At 47.3% G+C, this 19,434-nt stretch overlaps 1 protein-coding gene across 1 annotated transcript in view; it reads right to left on the reverse strand.

Annotated features, from left to right (window-relative positions):
* ADAP1 (ArfGAP with dual PH domains 1) overlaps positions 1–19,434 on the reverse strand; it is a 48,170-nt gene that overhangs the window by 10,054 nt on the left and 18,682 nt on the right. Inside the window, exon 4 of the mRNA XM_058849830.1 lies at positions 17,698–17,780. Coding sequence (XP_058705813.1) covers positions 17,698–17,780 — 83 coding nt within the window. The remainder of the gene's footprint in view (positions 1–17,697; positions 17,781–19,434) is intronic.

The following is a 19,434-nucleotide window of genomic DNA, read 5'->3' on the forward strand; positions in this document are numbered from 1 at the left end:
AGGGATGCAACCACCTGCCATCATCCCAGTGATCACCAGCACCTAACCACGAGTGTAGAAAGCACTACTTGGGGAAAACCTGCTGAAGAAATACCACTAATGTTGCTAGCACTGCTGCTGTCACATTTCCTGCATCACTTCTGCCACCTGCCAAGGAGTGAGATCAATCTCTTGCTTTTGCAGACTGCTCTGGCACAAACCTGTGACACCTGCAAAAGCCCCACCAAACAGTTGTGTCAAAGTCAGCCAGCAAATGGAACATGATACAACCACACCACCCAGGTATTTCTGAGCTGTTACGTGGCTTCCAAGGTAAAATGAGGAACTGTCACTTCCACACCCACTTCATCCCCACAGCTAAAAGTCTGGGGGCAAGGAAAACAGGGTCACCAGGCTGGCTGACTGAAAAGATCATGTTGTGCCAGCTCAGGTGGGCTGGTGGCTGCAGCTCCTTCAGGCACATAAAACTGGCAGTGTACCAGTGTACCCAGCCTGCCCCTGCCTGAGAGGCTGCAGAGGAAACAAGGGAGAGGATTTTATGTCAAGAACCTCTGTTGTAGCCACCATCTTTCCATCTGACTTCTACCAGCATTTGGTTCAAGTTCCCTGTTTTAAAGAAGAGGGATATTGCTACTTCCCCACCTCAGAAAGCTGTCACAGAGCTTAGTAAATGATGGGGGGTTTGGTCTCTGAGAATGTGGAGTACAGGAAGTACCCAAAATCACTTGTTCAGTTTTACTCTTTGTTCTCAGAGAAGAAAAATCCCTCCTGCAAGGAGAGCAATCAGATCCAGTGGCTTGCAAAAACCAACGTGCATGGACTTTGCTTCTGTCATCCTAAGTAAGGCATTATAAACTGGGAATTAAAACCACATCTGATCTTTGATTTCTTGGCTCCTTATGTCACAGTTTCAGAACTGCTTGTTCCCATGATGTTTCTAGGGCTGTGGTAAAACCAGGTCCAGGCTTTTAGAAGAAACCTGAGTGTATCCAACACCACACAAATGCACAATTGTGTAGTTCCTTGCCTCCTTGCCTCACTGCAAGACAAAGCATGGGGGCTGAATAAGAGAAAAAAATGTACTTGTGCTTGTAATCCAAGAGAATCACGTTTTCCTAGAGTTCAGCCAGGGCACCTCCTCCTACAGAAGCCATTTTTCCTTCCTCTCAGCGGTTAAATTGTGTTGACCCCAATTCAGAGCTTTGGAGAGGATTCAAATCCAGCTCCCTCACTTTGCTGCTGAAATTGCAAGGTGCACATGGCCACTCCTCTGTGTGTCAAAGCTGAGCACTCTGCTCTATTAGCACTGCAAGGTGTTAATTAAGGCAGGACAGGGGATAGGCACTGCCTGGACATGGTGTGCCCACCTTTTCTGAGAGGTGAAGGAGCTGCATCATTATCTGGAGCAGCTGGGAGGTCACTGCTTGGTGCACCTAACGCAAGGTGGGTGCCTGGCTCACACTCTCAGGTGAGAAGGGAATGATCTCCCTCCACCTCCCTAAAGACAACCTTTTCTCCTCATTTAGGACACCACATCCTCTTCACATCTCATCCAGCCAGGCCAAAGAGCCCAAGAACATCACCCTGACACCCACACCATTTCCTCGCGCACGCACGTTTTAGAGACGCAAAATTTCCCAGCTCCTAACCAACCAGTCCTCTCTTAACGAGCACTTAGCTTCCAAATTACCTTTCCTGAAGGCCATTCTGCAGAGAAGGGTTTCCTGTTGTCATCCAGTCTGCCTCTGCTGCCTTCCAGGAGCTCATAAAACAATTATTGTCCCACTGCACTGTCCCCTCAGCTATGGATGCAAGCGGCCGATGAGATTGATTACTTCCACAATACCCAATTAACCCACTCACTCTGCAAACGACTGACTTAATCAAAGGCAATTAGTGCTTGAATGGCTAGAGCAGACAGAAAGCCAGGATTTAGTGGATGATTCAGATAACATTGTACAGACATCTCCTTGGCCTTCTGAGGGAAAACATCTTCACTAAGGCTCAGCTCAGAGCTGGAAGTAGATGAAACCTCAGGCCGGTGCTGTGGGGTGGCACAGAAAACACGAGGGAGTAGGAACACACACTTCCCTTTACTGACAGAAGGGGAACTTGCAATGACTGATGTTCCCTTTTTCCTGCTTTTTCTGCTCTTGCAGGGCCTGGAGCACTGAGCAGTTGACCAGACCTCAATGTCCAAGAGGGTCCTGGAAAGGTAACTTGCCTCTGATAGATCCAGCTCTCTGAGCAAAGTCAACGCTGTTCTACAAAACCACCTTCAATATGGATTTCTTCCACAGCAACTTCTCCCACAATTTAAAAAAAAAACCGAAACAAAATAAAAAAACACCTCAAAAGACTCAATTTGGAGGCAGGACCACATCTCTGTAGAAATACAGGTGTCAGTGTCCTCAGGGACTGATTTATCTCTAGACAAATCACCCCAAACTGGCACAGCAGAGACCAGACAAAGCCTCACCACAGGAAGGTCAAGCAGAGCAACCCGTGACACCTTAAGCAGAGGACAGAGATCATTTTAGATCATGTGAGGAACAACTTCAAGGCTGAAGCCAAGCATGGAAAACCAATTCTCCAGCTCACTGCAAAAAGATATTGTCATCTTGCTTCATCCTGATTCTGTAGTGGAAAAGGATGCTCCCCAGCTGGGATCAACATGGAAAATGGAGCCAAATGCACCATCTCTATGGAAGGGTCACAGGGCTGAGCTTAACAACACATGGAGACCCTGAGGCTGACAGAGAGGAGATGAGGTCTGTCCCACCCCCACAGGCATGTGGAATTTAAATTCAAGGTCCATCCCTGGGTTTCCAGTCCCACTTAATTGTGAATACACTTGCCTTGGTGTCTCACAGCTGAAAATCCAAATTGCTTCTAAGCAAAGCCCCAGTAATAAAGCTGAAATCCATTAAGCCTGTGATGTTTGCCACTATTTAAATCTGATTAAAATTGTACATGACACCACTAAGCCAAACAGTCAGAAAACACTCCTGTCAAGTCTGATGTTTCTCCACTTAATCCAGACCCCCCTTCTTTCACCAGGTTGTCAGCTGAAAGGAGCCATAACAAGAGATCATGTACTTAATCCAGCTTCCTAAGCTGTTTTTAACTGGTTTCTTTAATCACATGTTATGATTCCCTGCGGAGCAGCTCTCAGGTGACATTAGCACAGTCACTCACACTCTGGGAGGGATCTCAGGTGGGATCACCTTGCCCCTTGTGGCCCTGGAGTGCAGCAGGAATGAGACACACACAGGAGCCTCTGCAGAGCCTGGGAAGCCACCAGTGGGATAAACAATGGGAAATCACAGCAGCAGGGGGTGACAGCCACAGGCGAGCAGCTGCAGGGTAAGATAGTGCAAAGGACTCTCATTAGAGAAGAAGCTTCTTTTGGTAGAGTGATATTGATCTCCCAGTGAGCACTCACCTCTGAAAATGCTGTGTGGGAACAAGTATCAGGCAAAAACAACAAATTATACAATTCCCAAGTCCTCACCTGACTGCTGCAGGCATATCAGGTTTGATAAAGAAGGCAGCTACATCCTCCCTTTTATCAGTTTATCTTATAATTGACCATCAATACAGTACAACTTCCGTGGTAACTTAATTATTGAGCAAGTGTTTACATATTAAAGATAAGACCACAGCTGGCTGCTGCAAGCACAATTTGATTCTATCTGCTGGGTGATGTTATAGCCCCTTGCTACAGAAAATGTCTTTACTGGAAGCCTTGCAGTTACATTGCTGAGAATTGAATGTGGAATCTAATTTTACTTGGAAATCAAATGCTTCCTCTTCCAGTGGCATCCCTGCAACACCAACCTGGGAGCCGCTGGCTGCTTGGAGAGAAAAATCCTGTTACAGGTAAATAACCTTCAGGTTTCGATCTTTTGAAGCCAGTCTTTCATAATAAAAGGCAGATGAAAGCTGGGAGGTTCCCAGTGTGATGTTCATCCCATTTACCAGCACTGAGTGCACTCAAAGCCTGATTTAGCTGGAAAGCCGGGGGAGAAAATGTTTAAGGGCAGGCACGCGGTACTAACTCACAATAACATCCTGCAGCAGCTCACTTCAGGAGCTGGATTCTGAGAGCCAAACCACAGGGCAAGGATCCTCCTTGGGCAAGACATAAACACTCCAAAAAATCCTCACTGCAGCCACTGAGTTACTGCACAGGAGGATGTCCTGCAGCCTTCCCTCCCCCTCACCTGGAGGAGCTGCTGCTGCCATCCCACACCATCATCACCCCTGCCCAGGGATGCCCACACAGAGCTGGTCCTGCTTGGACCTTTGCAAGGCAAGGGAGAACCCACATGGGACTGCACTGGCTCATGCAGGAAGCAAAAAGGTGAGACACTGAAAGAGGACAGGGAACCTTGACACCCTCCTCATGCACCACTGTGGGATTCACCAACCTGCAGTGCTGAGGCTCCAGCTCAAAACAGCTCCAGAGCACCAGGAGCCACCTGAAGGTCTGGATTTTACACAGGCATCCTCAAACCACACCTAGGGGATCAGGCTAAAATGGCCTCTGAGCCTCAAGAGCTCTTGATGGATCTCTTCCCCACACCAATAAATAAAACCTCAGCCTAGGCAGCTGCTCACACAGATCAATCCAAGCAAGGATGAGATTTAAACCTCCAACAGAGCTGTAGAGAAGTCAGAGAGAAGTTCACCACAGACTTTGGATGGGTTTAGGACCCTGTGTTCTGGGGCATCCTGGAATAAAGTGTTCCCCAATAGGCAGTATTTCCATACAATCATAAATCATGGAAAGCCATTCTCACATGCACAGAGCACTCCTCTTTTTCTGCTTTGAAGAAAAATCCAAATGGCTTTGAGCAGATTGAGTGCTGCTATTGGCTCCTGGATGTCTTTTATTGAGTGTTCAATGCATTTACAGTGAAAACTTCATACAGGAAAGGAGAATTTTTTAATTTAGGACTCATTTCTGCCCTGGCTGCTGGCGTTCCAGCTGTCCCAGAAATCAGCTGGTACACGATGCTCTGGCAGCTGTGCTATCAAGGGAGGAGCATTTGGCAGCACAGCCACAACCTCCAGGTTGCACAAGGACATTTGCACACCTTGATTTTTCTAGAATTACCTCCCATTCCCTGGAGCAGCATAATCCCACTAAATGAACTCCTGGAATTATATAAATCAAGGCTAAATTCTGTCCCAAAAAATCACTGACCAAAATTCCCACTGACTAGGCTAGGCTAAAATTTTCTTTCAGCCTCTGCAACACATGAAAGTTTGAAATTCACTCCCTGCTGAGCAGCCTCGTTGTCTTTTAGGTATTTTGGGGATATGCTGTTAGTTACTGCCATGCCACATGTCCCTCAGGGGCTGCCCTGGTTATGAAATTGGAGGTGGCTGCTGCATCTGCACCTCAACAGCAGCAGCATTTGTAAAACCAGTCCCATTTAGCCAGCTGGGGAGGCACCTCCCTGTCCCATTTCAGTGTAAGCATCCCAGAATTGGGGTGTGCACAACTCCTCTATTGCAGCCTTCCTGCTGCAGCAGAGATTTCAAGGTGAAAACTCGGGTGAACTCACTCTAGGAGGAAAATGCAGGTGGATGTGGGCTGGTGCTGGCAAGAAAGAAGCACCAGCAAATGCTCTGGTTCAGAGTTGAGGCTGATCTAACTCAGCTATATCTCTGGCAAACTCCAGAAAAAGACATGACCTCACCCTGGAGAATGTTCTTTATCTGGTGAGAGACAGAAACCAGCCGACCCTGCGCAGGTCTCCAAAGTAAAATGGATCTTTCTTTAGTAGAAATTTAATTAAGCTACCATGAGTTGCCATGAAAACAGCCTTTTCCATGTTCTTTGTTATCCTACTGCTTCCTAGTCACTCCCTTCTCATTAGTGGAAGAAAGATGCCCCAGCTTTTTGGTCCTGTGTCATTACTCAGGGAATGTGAATGTGCACAGTGTAAAATCACTGAGAAACACCAGACCTGGAGCACCAAGAACTACCCTCATAAAGCATGGAAAATACAAAGGGATGGTTCTCCTATTCTTTCCTTAAACGTTTATCATGCAAGACATGGAGAACAAAGCTTTGTACTTCTTTTCAGCTGTCTCAAATTGATATAGGTCCTTTTATTGACTGCAAAATCTCAAGGTTACAGGAACAGACAGCCTGAGCAATATCAAGATACACTAATTCAAGTTGGTTGACCTCAAAGAGGGAAAGCTCAAGGACAGGAGTGAGTCATGATAATTTTAGTCGGGGTGTTTCATACATTTATCGACTTTATCGATAAATGTAAATATATCCTCACCAGCTGGACTGACTCTCCTGGGAGCAACTCAGGGTATCCCCCGGGAGCATCCAGAGCACACCCCAAAACACAGGCAGCACATTCAGCTGCCACAGGCTGGAGGGGCTCAGACCACCTCACCCATGAGAAACTGCAGTGGTTCAGCAAATTCAACCAACCTAAAACTGACCACAAATTCAATGCTTTTGATTTGAGTTGATAAATGTAAATATTTCTGTTAAAGGATGACACAAAATGAAACATTTCTTAGGTGTGCTTTTTTGAGAGGGGGAAAAAAAACCCTAATGAAATATTTTGCACAGAGTCCTTAGATGGAGAACAAAAAAAATAAAAGGACCAACCTCCAACTATTTAAAATTTCATGGGACAGCCCTTACCCCTCTCAGCAAGGCTCCCACCCACGCTGCTCTGCTTCCCCTGCGTCGAGCATCGCTCCTGCCTTTCCTCTTGCACGAGAGCTGCTGCTCCTTGGCTAATTATAGAAGCTTGGATCAGAGCTATGCTGAAGGCAGCTTGACAGAACCAGCTGTTAAAATTACAGCTGGATCCTGAACTAGCTGCGAGCATCCAGCTTTAGCTCACAGTGGTGCTACCCCCTTCCCAGGGCCAGCTGCCAATGCCCTGCTTGGCCAGCTGCTCCTCCTCCCCTAAGTTCAGACCCACAGGTTCTCACCTGCAAGTTTTGGCTGCCTAAATGCTTTTGTGCTTTAGGGGAGTTGAAGACATCAGAGTATTTCTCTTTGCTAGATGTTTTTCTTCCTGCAGCAGCTATCTGTAAGATCCATCACCGCCCCATCACTTTGTCACTGCAATGTTCATGGATTTCCTGGAAAGCATAACAGCAGTCTCTGGCCTCTTGCCATAGCTCAGAGAGATAGAAAAAAAAAAAAAAACTGCACCAAATTTAACTCTAAAAGACAAGCTTTTGCATTTGGAGCCCTCTCCTTTGCCTTCTGGTGGCGACTTTGTGCGGTGTCTCCACATCAAGGCTGGGAAGTGGTGCAGCATCTTCCCTTGATTCCCACAGAGGCCCAGGAGGCGGCAGTGCTCCTTCAGAGGGGTACCCAGTCTGCATCAGCACTTCCAAACAGCTCCTGAAAGGCACTGAAAGGCTTCTGCAGCTCCTGGTCATATGATGCCAGTGCTGTGGAAATGTCAGCACATCCCGGCATGGGAGCGATGGCACGCGTGGGTCCCTGTCAGCCCCGCTCCCCTCGCACAAGGAAAAATAACAGCAAGTACAAACCATGCTGTGATCTCCCCTTGCACCCTCCTCCTGGGTTTAGTTTGTTAAACAGCCCTTTGATGTGCCTTGTCTTTACTGCAGCAAAGTCCTGTTTGATGTTTACACCCATTTGCATTGTGAATTCCGACAGGGAGCGAGGCTGGGACCCAGCACAGGAGAAACCTTCCCTCCTCACCCTGCCCAAACCCACTGGGGATGCTGCAGGGGGTGCTGTCAGTCTGCCTGGGGTTAGGTCTGCTGCTGCTTTCTGGAGTGGATATTTTCAAATGGATCCATTTCCTTCCAAGGCAATTTGCTTCAGTATTTGCTCTCTCACTGTGTGAGTTTTTGCTTTGCTCTGGGTGAGGCTGCAGAGAGCAGAAGTGACCTGCAAAGCGTCTCCCCCCATCCACTTCCCATGGTAGCAGTGCCAGGGCACACCAAGGCAGAAGAAGAAGACATTTGTTTCAAAGCAATGACTGCATTTCCCTCAAACCTCCAAGGAGAGGATGGGGAAAGGTTTCTTGGAACAAGCCCTGACAGGGAGTTGTGTAATGTTAAATACATAAAGGATTATGCTGGGGAGACATGAAAAGGAGACAGAGCATCAGCGATGGGTCCCATCTGCTTCAGCTGAACATACTTTCCTCTAGACTTTCCTCCTTCAACCATTTCAATCTTTCTCCAGAGCCTTTCATCTTAAACTCTTCCTCCCTATTAGACAAAAGGTTTTGGGGAAAAAAAAAACCAAGAAGGCAGGCATTAATCCTCCTTTTTTGTACCCAAAATCCACAGCACAAGTGCCAACGCACGGATGCCAGATGTCACAACCCCCACTGGGGCCATGCCCCGCTCCTGGGGCTGCAAATGTCACACCTGACACATGTGAGGAGCAGGGGGGCTCAGACCCACCCAGAGGGGCTTCACCTTCACGAGAGGGCGTGGGGAGGGGGAGCAGCTCCCCCAGGCTGGCTGCAGCGTGACTCACGTCCCGGCCGGCGGCTGATGTCAGCGCTGGGGAACAGAAGCCTCTCTGTGCCTCGGCAGCAGGAGAAGGAGGTTTCGTGCCAGGCAAGGTTGCTCGCTGGAGGGATGCTCCTGCTTTAACCCACTCCTGACAGCAGCACATCAGCCTCCAGTGACCTTGGTGCTGCCAGGGTTTGCAACTTCCATCAGGCACTCACACCCCTGCCCTCTGATGGAAACCTCTGGACAGGGGCTGCTTTTTGGGGGATCTGTACAGCACTCAGAGCACTGGATGCAACAAAATCTCTGTTGCAAACTACAAAATGCTCTTGAGTACCCTCGAAATGCTAAAATGCTCCTTTGGAAAGCCAATAGTGGAGGCTGCATCTTTTTTGGAGAGGGCTAGAGCCCCACTGCCACTTAGCCTGACATCCTGCATTGCTCCCTGCCGTGCTCCCCACTGCTCCAACGACCACAAAGAGAAGCATCAGCAGAACCTGCACAGCACCAAGCTCATGGCAGGCTGCAAAACTCAGCCAAGAAGCCAAATTCCCTGATACAATCCCAGGCTGGCTGTGACATCAAATCACTTCATGCTCTGGGACACTGAGGCAGGGCAGAGGTCCATGCAGCATCCCTGTGCCCTGGGCTCCTCATCCAGCCACAAATCCAGCCTGTTCAGAGATCAGTCCCACCTTCAGCTGCCCTGGGTGCATCAGAGCCAAGCACAGGAGCTGCTCCTGGTGTCAGTGAAACGCAGCCAGACTGTGGGAGCCTGCAGCCAAGCCCTTACAGACGAGGGCAGGACTGAGCACAGAGGTTTGTAACACGGTTCTGCTGAAACCCAGTCAGAGCCAAACCTGGTGCTTGGGTTCAGCCAAATACCAGAATCACTTGCTGGGAATTTACTGGAAATGTTGATTTAGCAGAAGGCAGCACTGATGCAATCCTAGCATGCACACCAAGCACCAGCACGCGCTGCAGGGAGCTGGTCCCTCGACTTCCTACCACAAAGCATCTCCCCCTCCATGCCCAAATCTCTGCTTTGCAAAAGCCAACATGAATTCTTGACAAAATACCAGGCTATCCTGATTTTCACTGCTTTTAAACTATACTGCTAATTACTTCTTGATTTCCATCTCTAGGTCTATGAGGAATCTTCTTAGAGGGATTGGAAAGAGAGGCTAAGGCAGCACAAAAAAGCATCCCACAGTGAGGGATGCTCCACAGATCCTGTGACAGCCGCATCCTCCTGACACACGCTGGTGCTCTGAATCACAAAAACAAGAGTTTCCCATCAGTGAGGGGCAGAGCAGAAATTATGGAGCTTCTCTCAAAGCCCTGCTCTAATATTTGAGCCTTTCAAGCATCAGAAAAGAGTTTAATCCACTTTACAACCAGCATCAGATAACAGTGACATTAAAAAGCAGTCAGAACCAAGCAGCAACTTCTTTTTGAGGCTATTAAGTAGAAATAAATTAACTTATTTCTTTATGCTGAAAATTCCTCTCTACAGGCTAAGATCAAGGCCAGCTAAAGCTTTTGACAGCTGTTTGCCCATCAGCCACATCTGCATTGAGGTTAAATAAAGATTTACACTCACAGAAACTTCTGAAAAACTCAGACCTTTGGATCAGGATGCAGCCAGTATTTTCAGAAGTTCAACTCACAAAATGTTAGAAGAACCAATTATAATTAGGCTTTTTCTACATTTCTATATATGGTGTAAATCAGGAGGCAAGCCACTGGCATTACAGGAAACATGCCAGCAAAAAAAAGCAGAATGAGGGGAAAATAAACTCTTTATTTGCACGATACTATTCACTTTACAGACACATAACGCAGCCAGGGCTTTAAAGGCCATTTATAGATTTGCAGCATTATGTGGCACTAGAGCTTTTACTGTGGTATTCAGAGTCTAACGTGACCTGGTGTTCACACAGTGGCATTTCAAACCCCCCTGGCCTCAGCAGAAACACCTCCATGGCCACAGCTCGGGGCTGGGCACATGAGCACAACCATCACACCTGCTCTGCAAGATTCTGCTGCTTCCAGCTCCCAGCAGGAGCAGGGAATGGGAACTGATGTTGTCTAACAGGGCACTCATGTTTACAAACTGGTGATGTGAACTGGAGGATGCTCTGGCCCCAGACACTCGGACATTCGGACATTCAGACACTGCCCTGGGCTGGTGCCGCAGCCCCTCGAACAAAGGGCAGGCTCCAATCCCACACCAAAGGCTATTTTTAGCACGAGGAGATGTTGTAAAGCTCATAAGAAACTGGGGGAAGGGAGAAAATGTTCAAGGAAAAAAAATCCCCAAACGATGCTGAAGTACTTGTGTCCCTTGTCAGGTCAGAGAAGTGAGGCACAAGCCCTGCCCAGGTCCTGGCAGCCACAGCACGGACACGGTGGAGGATTATTTCACACACACGCCCAGCCCACAGCAGACAGTGGTACCCAGCCCCCAGAGGCTGTGGGATGCTCCTGCACACCCCAGGGCACCCAGCAGGTGACCTTGCTCTGCAGCACTGCGCTCTCCTGCAGCACACACTGCCTGGACAAAGCCCAGCGAGATGTTGCTGATAACCCTTGACATGGTGGTTTTATCTCATTGTTTCTCTTACTGCTCCTGCGAGCTCTGTTTCCTAAGGAACCAAAGCTTCTGTGAGCATTGCTCATCCATCTCTCCCTCTGGCTTCTCAGCATCCTGGATAATTTCAGCCAGATGTGGCTCCCCATAGTTGCTGTTCTCTCTTTCTCACTTATAAAGCAACGGGGTAATTTACACACTTAAAAATCATCCTCATGAACCACCCTTGTGGGAGAACAGAACACCCTCCTTCTGTGAGGGGCTGGCATCTCCCTGCTCTCACCTTACCCCCAGCCACACCCCACCCTGCTCTGTGCTTGTTAGCACAGCATTACCCTGACCATGCTCACACCTTCACCTGGGAAAAGCCAGGACAGCTGCCCAGGAGTCGGTGGAAATATAAAGAGGAACATCAGCCAAGGATGTGGGCTGCACTAGGGGAAAAAACAACAGTGAATTAAATCTTCCTGCTGGTCTGCATGAGAGAAGCTGAGATGGCAGCTGGCTACCATCCTGACCACACACATGAGCTGGCTCAAATCCTTCCCAGTGCTAAAAGCAGCCCTTGATTTAGCTGACAACACTTTAGCAATAGAGTTTTATTTTAACTCTTATTTAAGGTGCAGGTCTGGTGTCTTGTCAGCAGTTAAAGGATGCTGCAGGGAGGACCTGTGGTGCTTCTCCCCATTTGCAAGGAGCTGGTTTCACACAACAGCTGTGTCTCACCCTTACCAAGCCACTCCCACAGGGTTTCTCCCTACCCACGGGGGTGATGCTCTGACCACGGAGAAGGTCCAGTGGGATGGAGCAGTGTTCCACATAAAGACTTTCAGACAGCATAAACCAGCACAAGAAATAGGGAAAAACCCCAACAACCCACCTTTGCCTCTCTAGCACCTCTCACAGGAGCCCAAATCTGGGAGCACTGGTGTCTTATACCTCTACAGTGCCCTGAATGGAGACCTTGCTCTTTCTCACCAGCACCCTTTTCTCTTCTGGTCCAAAGGTCCTTCCCAGCAGCACAGGAGCTGCAGCCAAGCCTGAGCAGGGCAGTGATTTACTGGCACAGCCTGTGTAAGTGACAGGACGCTGGGGAAAACACCTCTCTGGAGCAGCACTTCCACCACGCCTCACCCCAGCAGTGTGCAGCGTTAAAACCTTGCAGACTGCACACAGGGTGCCCTGTTCCCCTGAGCCTGCAGGCATCTCCACTCCCACCCTTTCTTCCTGCAAGCACCCACACTGGCTGTCCCCAGGCATCCATCCTCCCTCCCAGTGTCACCACACCTCCTGTCCCCATGCCACCTCCAGCCCTGGGCTTCACTGCACCTGCTTGCACAGCAAAGGGATGGGATGGCTCTGGGTGCCTTCACAAGCATCTCCTTAAAGACCACGAATGTTCAGAGCTTAGCAAAGGCCACCAGGAGCCCTCAAGCTGATGCTTTATTTCTTTGCTCAGTGCTTTGGGCTGTCTGATGTGTGGAAAGCCCCGTGCCCTCTGAGGCTGCCACTGGCACTGGTTTGTTCCCCGGGTGCTGCTCAGCCCTGTAATTTGCTTCTGAGGTGGTGAAAAAACCCACGGCAGAGCCGGTGTCGCTCTGACACCCACAGCTCCTCACTAGCTGGAGGAAATGGGGTAAGAGACAGCAGAGGATCACGCCTGTCAGCTAAAATAATTGGATTTTAACTGCAACACTGCTCACTGTTTTGTCTGATGAGGCCCAAAATAAACTGCATTACATCACTGCAGGTCACACTGAGCTAATAAGGGTCTCTTCCTCACACTGAGAAAGGACGTTTTTGTGTCCCCTGTGTTTTCTCCAGTGCTTTGCAGTCAGAGCTCCTTCCAACTGTGTGAGTGCAGGGAAAATTAATTCAAACTGCTGCCCGAATTATGCAAGAGCCTCATGGAATGGAAAGTGCATATTAACAGATTTTACTATTTTAGGGTGTTCTTTTATGTCTCAAAATTTATTTTGCCATCATATTTGCAGACAAATAGGAAACAAAACATAAGCCAAGTAATCCTTAGGGCACTGACAGAAGACTGTACAAGGAAATAGGCACCTTCAGAGAAATGCTGCCTGAATAAACCACAGCTCACCTGAACAGTGACAATATGATCCAGTCCACTATAAATACAGGAATACAATCCAACAGAGCCTGAAGCCCCAACCATCACTGACTTTGCTAATATGCCCAAAATTTTGCCTGTGTGTTCCAGCTTTCTCAGCAGCTCCAGTGGAAGCTCACAGACCACCTCAAGTTGCAGTAACACCATGTTATTTTGCTCTGCAACCCGACAGGTCATCCCACCCATCTATGGAACTACCAGTCAAATAATCCCAGTCCTCCAATTCCCACCCCAAAGCACAGGGTTTAAACCTTCACCTGGTGCAAATCTGGATTCCTCCAACACTTTTATGGGACCTATGACAATTTTTATCAGCTGAGGAGCCCCAGCTTCACAAGATCAGTGAATGAAAGCAGTGAAGTCAAAGTTCAAAGAGCAAACAATTCCCCTTTTCCCTCTCTTGGCCACGTTTCCATTCTCTGATCTGTAGCCTGAGATGCATCACAGCAGCTGCACCTTGGCCAGTTTATATCATCACAGCTCTCCAGCCCTGCAAATACTATTCCCTTTTGGTTCCCCCACCTCTCCCTTGGTTAAAATAAATCCCCTTGATTAAGAGAAATCAAGAGCACTCAGCTGAACGAACTTTCAGCAGGTCCTCTGGGAAGCATTGCCTTAACTGCCATCTATCAACAGCAGTGGAAAACAACCAAGCTTTTTTAAACTGATCAAAATATTTTTAAAATTTATCAAACCTTGCAATTGTCTTGAGATACAGATCCAGACTTTGATGGCAATTACAACTGTCCCCTGTTTCTAGGAGAATTCAGCACACATGCCCCATTAAACTCTGTTAGGAGGGACAATTAGCTGGAGACTGACAGTAATTTTGCCAGTTCATTTACCAGAAGGGATAAAGCCAACCTGAAACACGTTAATGTGAGAGTCTCAAGACTGGTATCATTCTGTGCTGTTGTACAATAAATGTACTGCTAGAGAAAGGGATGTGGCCATGGTGTTAATTAGGATTGCTGGGGTGTAAATAATGTTTTGTTTCATGAAGTGTGGCTAGGGCAAACAAATTATTTAGCTCATAGTACAGCTGAATGAAGAGCTCAAATGTATAAGAGGGTGTCTCTGAGAATCAATAGTGGATCACCGAAACATTTAATCACAGTTTTACTGATCTCACTGCACCATCTGAGCTCAGACTGACTCCTCACTCTAAAATCAATGGTGCTGATACAGTCATTAACAACAGAACCATCAGTCTGAAACACTAACGGGGTGCAGAGGAGCTGAAAGCTGGGAGCAGCACATGGGATTGTGCTCCAAGGCTTCCAAGGCGAGCAAGGAACTCTGAATCTCCATTACAGGAGTTTCCACTGTCATCTCCCACCGAGGGGAAGTGGCTGTGATTGCATGTACAACATATCCCAAGAGGGGCTATCTCATTTAGGGACTGAACCAAGACCCATGGATCCACAACCATGGCTGGAGAGCTGGTTTCAATGCTCAGTGCTGCCCACACAAGGGATCTCTGCACATGGGAAGTGTCTTTGCTTCCCATTCTGATCCTGCTACCTGGCATCCCTCTGTATCTCCTGAGGCAGATGTTTCCCAGCAGTCTGGGACAAATGCAAGACCCTTTGGGGCAACTGTTGCCTTTTCATCCCACACTGCCTCTTATTTATCCTATTTATCTTATTTATCTTATTTATCCCCCTCCCCAGCAGCTGTATTTTGCTGCATCCTCCTGCCTGGCTTCCCTGCACGGCTCTCTCAGCCCTGACCTGCACATCTGACACTCCTGTCCCAAGGCTCATTTCTCCTTAGTCTGGCAGTTCAGCTGTGATAGCTTCTGCTTGGCACTACAGGCTCCAGACAGTCTCTCCCCAAAGGATATTCTGAAAGACACTGGATTTCTGGCCAGGGTTTCATCAGGCTGCCTGGAAAAGGATGTTGCTCAAAACTACTCCAGTATAGCATTTTCTTATTTTTTATGCAATTATTGAACAAATATCAGAATGCAAAATAGCCCCTGGGATTGGAAAATGGAATTAAATCTTCCAGCAAACATGAGAAAATGGATACTGACATTTCTATTAGCAACAAAATGTTTCATGCTTAGAAACTGGTAACCTGACACCGCTCCAGGGAATTCAGGAGGGTGAGGAAAAATGTTCTGAGACAGCATCAGGAAGAAACAGAGATACAGGTTCACTCCATTGAGACACAAATGGATGTGGGGTGGGCAGGAGGGTGCCCTGGTGTCGGTGCCACCTGGGTTTGTTCAACAGTGGAAAAAAGCAGCAGCCCAGAGCCTGTGTCAGCCCCAGGCACAGGAGGTGCAGCACCACGAACAGCACGGTGACAAAACAGCCCCATGCATGATGCAGGAACTGTCCAACACACACAGCAACATTTCTGCTGTGGCCTTGGCAGTGCTGGGTTAATGGTTGACGGTCTTAAGGTTCTTTTTCAACCCTAAAGGGTTGTGTGATGCTCAGTGTGCTGCTTTCCTACAAGACACAGGGTTTTCCCTGAGCTCCCTTCTTCCACAATCCCAGCAAACAACCAGCTCCCAGCCCAAGAGCTGAAAACTGCATCAGCAGCTGCTCTGCAGGGCAGGCTGGGAGAAGGAGCACGTTTTGGCACAGGGTGAAGGACAGGTGGGCAGAGACACCTGGGGGCTGTGATGGTGCAGCAGAAGGGGAAAGCTGGCACTGGGAGTTTGGTGTGTGCATCCCCAGCTTTGTTTTGTTGTAATATCGAGCTGGTCCCCCTAAGGAGGAGCCACCTGGCCAAAGCTCCCCTTGGAATTTACTGTCCAGAAGAAGCAGCAAATGATATCCCAGGTGCACAGGTCATTTGGGTGGCTCCTATGCTGGATTTGGGAGACAATGCCATTCTCAAAGACAATTCACAGCCTAAACTCACTTATACACCACGTACATGATGCCCACCAGCCCGCTTCTCTTCCCCTCCTCCTCCTCCCCAGAGCACTGCTCACTGAAAATGGCTCACCCTCTTCTCTTCTATTCTGCATTTAATGGCTTTTGAACTTCAAAGAGAGGTGAGAAAACTCTATCATTTCAGCATGCAGTTAAATATTATGCAGCCACATTACTGAAGAACACCTACAAACTACTCTGCTAAAATAAACTCCCCTTTGAATTCTTCTTATAATATCTTTCAGAGAGCTCAGAACATGCTGCCCTTCTTCCCACATAGCACTGAAGCACCTACTTCACTTTAACCAGGTACACACTCTTCCTGGGGTCGAAAGGACTCATCATGTGCTTAAAATTATGCATTTTCCTCAAGTACTTGGTTGAATCGCAGCTTTTATATCCAGCAGTTGCACAGTAGGAATTGGAAACATTATTCTTGGGTGGGTATTATACACACATTGGCAGATACATTCCAAAGTTATCTAAGAAATCAAACTATTTATTGTTAATAGAACACATCTGAATCCAGCAGAGAGCTTTTTTAAAAATCTTAAATAAAAATTCGCCAAACCCATTCCCTATGAATATGGACACTCTCCACACACTGTGCCTCATGTACACAATACAGCAGAGCTGAAATGCTCAAAACATAAATTGAGAATGTATGAGATCAAAATTTAATTGTGGTTTTCATAACAGCAAACTGCTGGAGCTACCTACATATTATTAGTCTTGAAAAGCATCATGAAAATAATATTTTAACCTTTAATCTGTAACACGGTCTTTGCTAATAAAATTATCCCAGAGTCATCCGAGCACATAGCTGGTGTCAACTACTTAATATGCAGAATAAATTAAATGCCACTTACATATAGCAAAGAAAGACCCAGCTAATTTCATGCACTTTCATGCTGGTGCAGCCACACAACAAACACAGTCAAGCTCTGCATCCCCTCTTCAAATCCTGCCCTTCTGCAAGAAAATCACCCAATGTACTGCTCTACTACCCCAGCCCCCTGCAAGGCCCCTGGGACCCTGCTGAAATGAAATGAGCTCTGAAATGAGCTCTGTCACACGAGCTGCACCTTTGCAGCTGCAGAACACTGACTGTGCTCGAGGGAGACCAGGTCCCACTGCTGACACCTGAGGCATCCTGCAAGGACACTGGCAGATCCTGTGGGGCACACACCCAACATCACCCAGACCAGGCTTCATCTCTCCAAAGCAAAAGTCACCTCGAGGACACAAACATCCTTTATCTCCACTTCAATCCAGCTTCACAGCTCCTGCTCCCAGAAACAAACCCACTGGTGCCTGGTCTGACTTGCTCCTGGTGAACAGCCCGTGGAACTCAACAGAAAGACTCTCCATAAATGAGTTGTTCCCACCAGGTACCCAAACTCCCAATATTCCAAATCAAATATGCCAGGAGGGATCTTGTGTAAAAGACCACACTTACTTTTCCTACTTAATTACATGTGGGCAATAATCAACATAAAGAACATAAAAACAGAGAGGAAGAAAATGGAAGGTACTGGACATTAAAAAATTTATCTGCCAAAAGTGTCTTTCACTACCTGCAGAATAAGGCTCCTGCTTCTCACTGTGGATGAACTCTTTTCGTTCGTATTTGGCTCTGATCCACTGTTCCCGCAGCAGTCTGGAAAAAAAAAATACAGAGAAAAAGAAAAATGGTCCAAGATATACTAAGAAAAAAGCCAGAACTATTAATTCTTAAATCAAAGCACAAGTGTGATTTAGAAGTCTTCCAAAAATTGCATTGTACAGTCTGGAGTCAAAGTTTCTTCTGCTTACTGTTGGACAACAATAAATCATTTCCTTGTACATCCAATTTTACTGGAAACTTAATTTTAAAAGATACACAGATTTAGCAGAACAGTCTGTCCCTACCCACCCAATAAGCCTCTGTAAAAAAATCCCTCAGTATATGAACCATTTTAGACCTAATTTCCTCAGACCACGTTCTTCAGTGAAGAACAGGGTCAGTAAATGAAAAAAACCCAACTACACACCAAAGAGAGGTGATTGCCCTGAAGATATCAATACAGAAGCAGAAGGTGCTGTAAACCCGTATGGCCAAGCTCTTCCAAACTCACAGCCCACAGTGCCAAGTTTAAGAAAGCAATCCATGATCCATGGCAGCAAATATGATTAAAAAGTCCTTTATTTTTAATACTGAAATGATACCAATGATTTATACACCAAGACCTCAATTTCCAAAAAGGAAAAAAATACCCCAAAGATCATGTGGGTTTTTTTTTTTTTTGCTATTTTATTTCAGCATGAGTGCTTGAACCAATGAAGTAACTTTGATCTAGAATATGCTGGAAGTTGCTTCAAACCATTTTTAACTGAACTTATTTCTTAATTGCCCTAGAGCCCTAAATAGCCCAAGCAGGCAGATCACACTCAGAAATAAAGGCATGTGTTATCCCAGCTTCACAGCAGACATTTTGGAGCAGCCTACACTGAAGACAGTAAAAGATCCTTGGCACTGGGTGTGTTTTGTAAAACCATCAGATTTCAGCACATCAACTTCTCTGCCAATGAAAACTATTCCTATGCTTAATCACCTTTTCTTTTTTGCTGATTATGCAAACTAAATGGTATCATTTCAGCAGACACATCCCAGAATGCTCCAAGAACATAAACATACCAACATTGCTGATGAAAATTCATCTGCAGGTACTGCAAACACATTCAATGAATCTGCAAGACACTATCCACTGAGAGCTGTGCCTGTGATTGGTTTCCTGGCAATACAGGAGGAAATAATTACCCAGATTTTGTTCCCTGCATTGTGTCAGCTCCTTGCTTGGGGCACCAGCCTTCTCCCCAGGGCTCGGGGAGCACCAGCACTTCCCTGCCCCCAAAACCCAGCTGGCAGCTCCTGCTGTAAGGGAAACAATGCACCGAGTCTGCCTCTCCCCTTCTGCTCCTGTTCCCGTGACTGCTCTTTTGCTGTCACACATCTGCAAGTTTGACTGTGACCTCTGAACACCCATCTCCCTTCTGCTGCCATCCTGTGCTACGCTCTGCCCTGGGTGCAGCCCATCCTCAGGAGGTTCAGGTGCACTTTGTACAGTCATAGAAAGGCTTGGAAGGGACCTTAAAGGTCATTTAATTCCAACTCCCCTGCTATGGGGTTGCTCAAATGCCATCCAGTATCCAAGGGGGCTCCTCTGGCTCCAGCAGGATGCCTTTTCTGGATCTGATACCCACAATCATAGAAGCCTGATGACCCAAAAGGTGGCACTTGAATGTCTGTTCTATATTGGTGTCGCTAATCAGCA

The sequence above is a fragment of the Poecile atricapillus genome, chromosome 14 (genome assembly GCF_030490865.1).
Source record: "Poecile atricapillus isolate bPoeAtr1 chromosome 14, bPoeAtr1.hap1, whole genome shotgun sequence".
Classification (NCBI taxonomy): Eukaryota; Metazoa; Chordata; class Aves; order Passeriformes; family Paridae; genus Poecile; species Poecile atricapillus.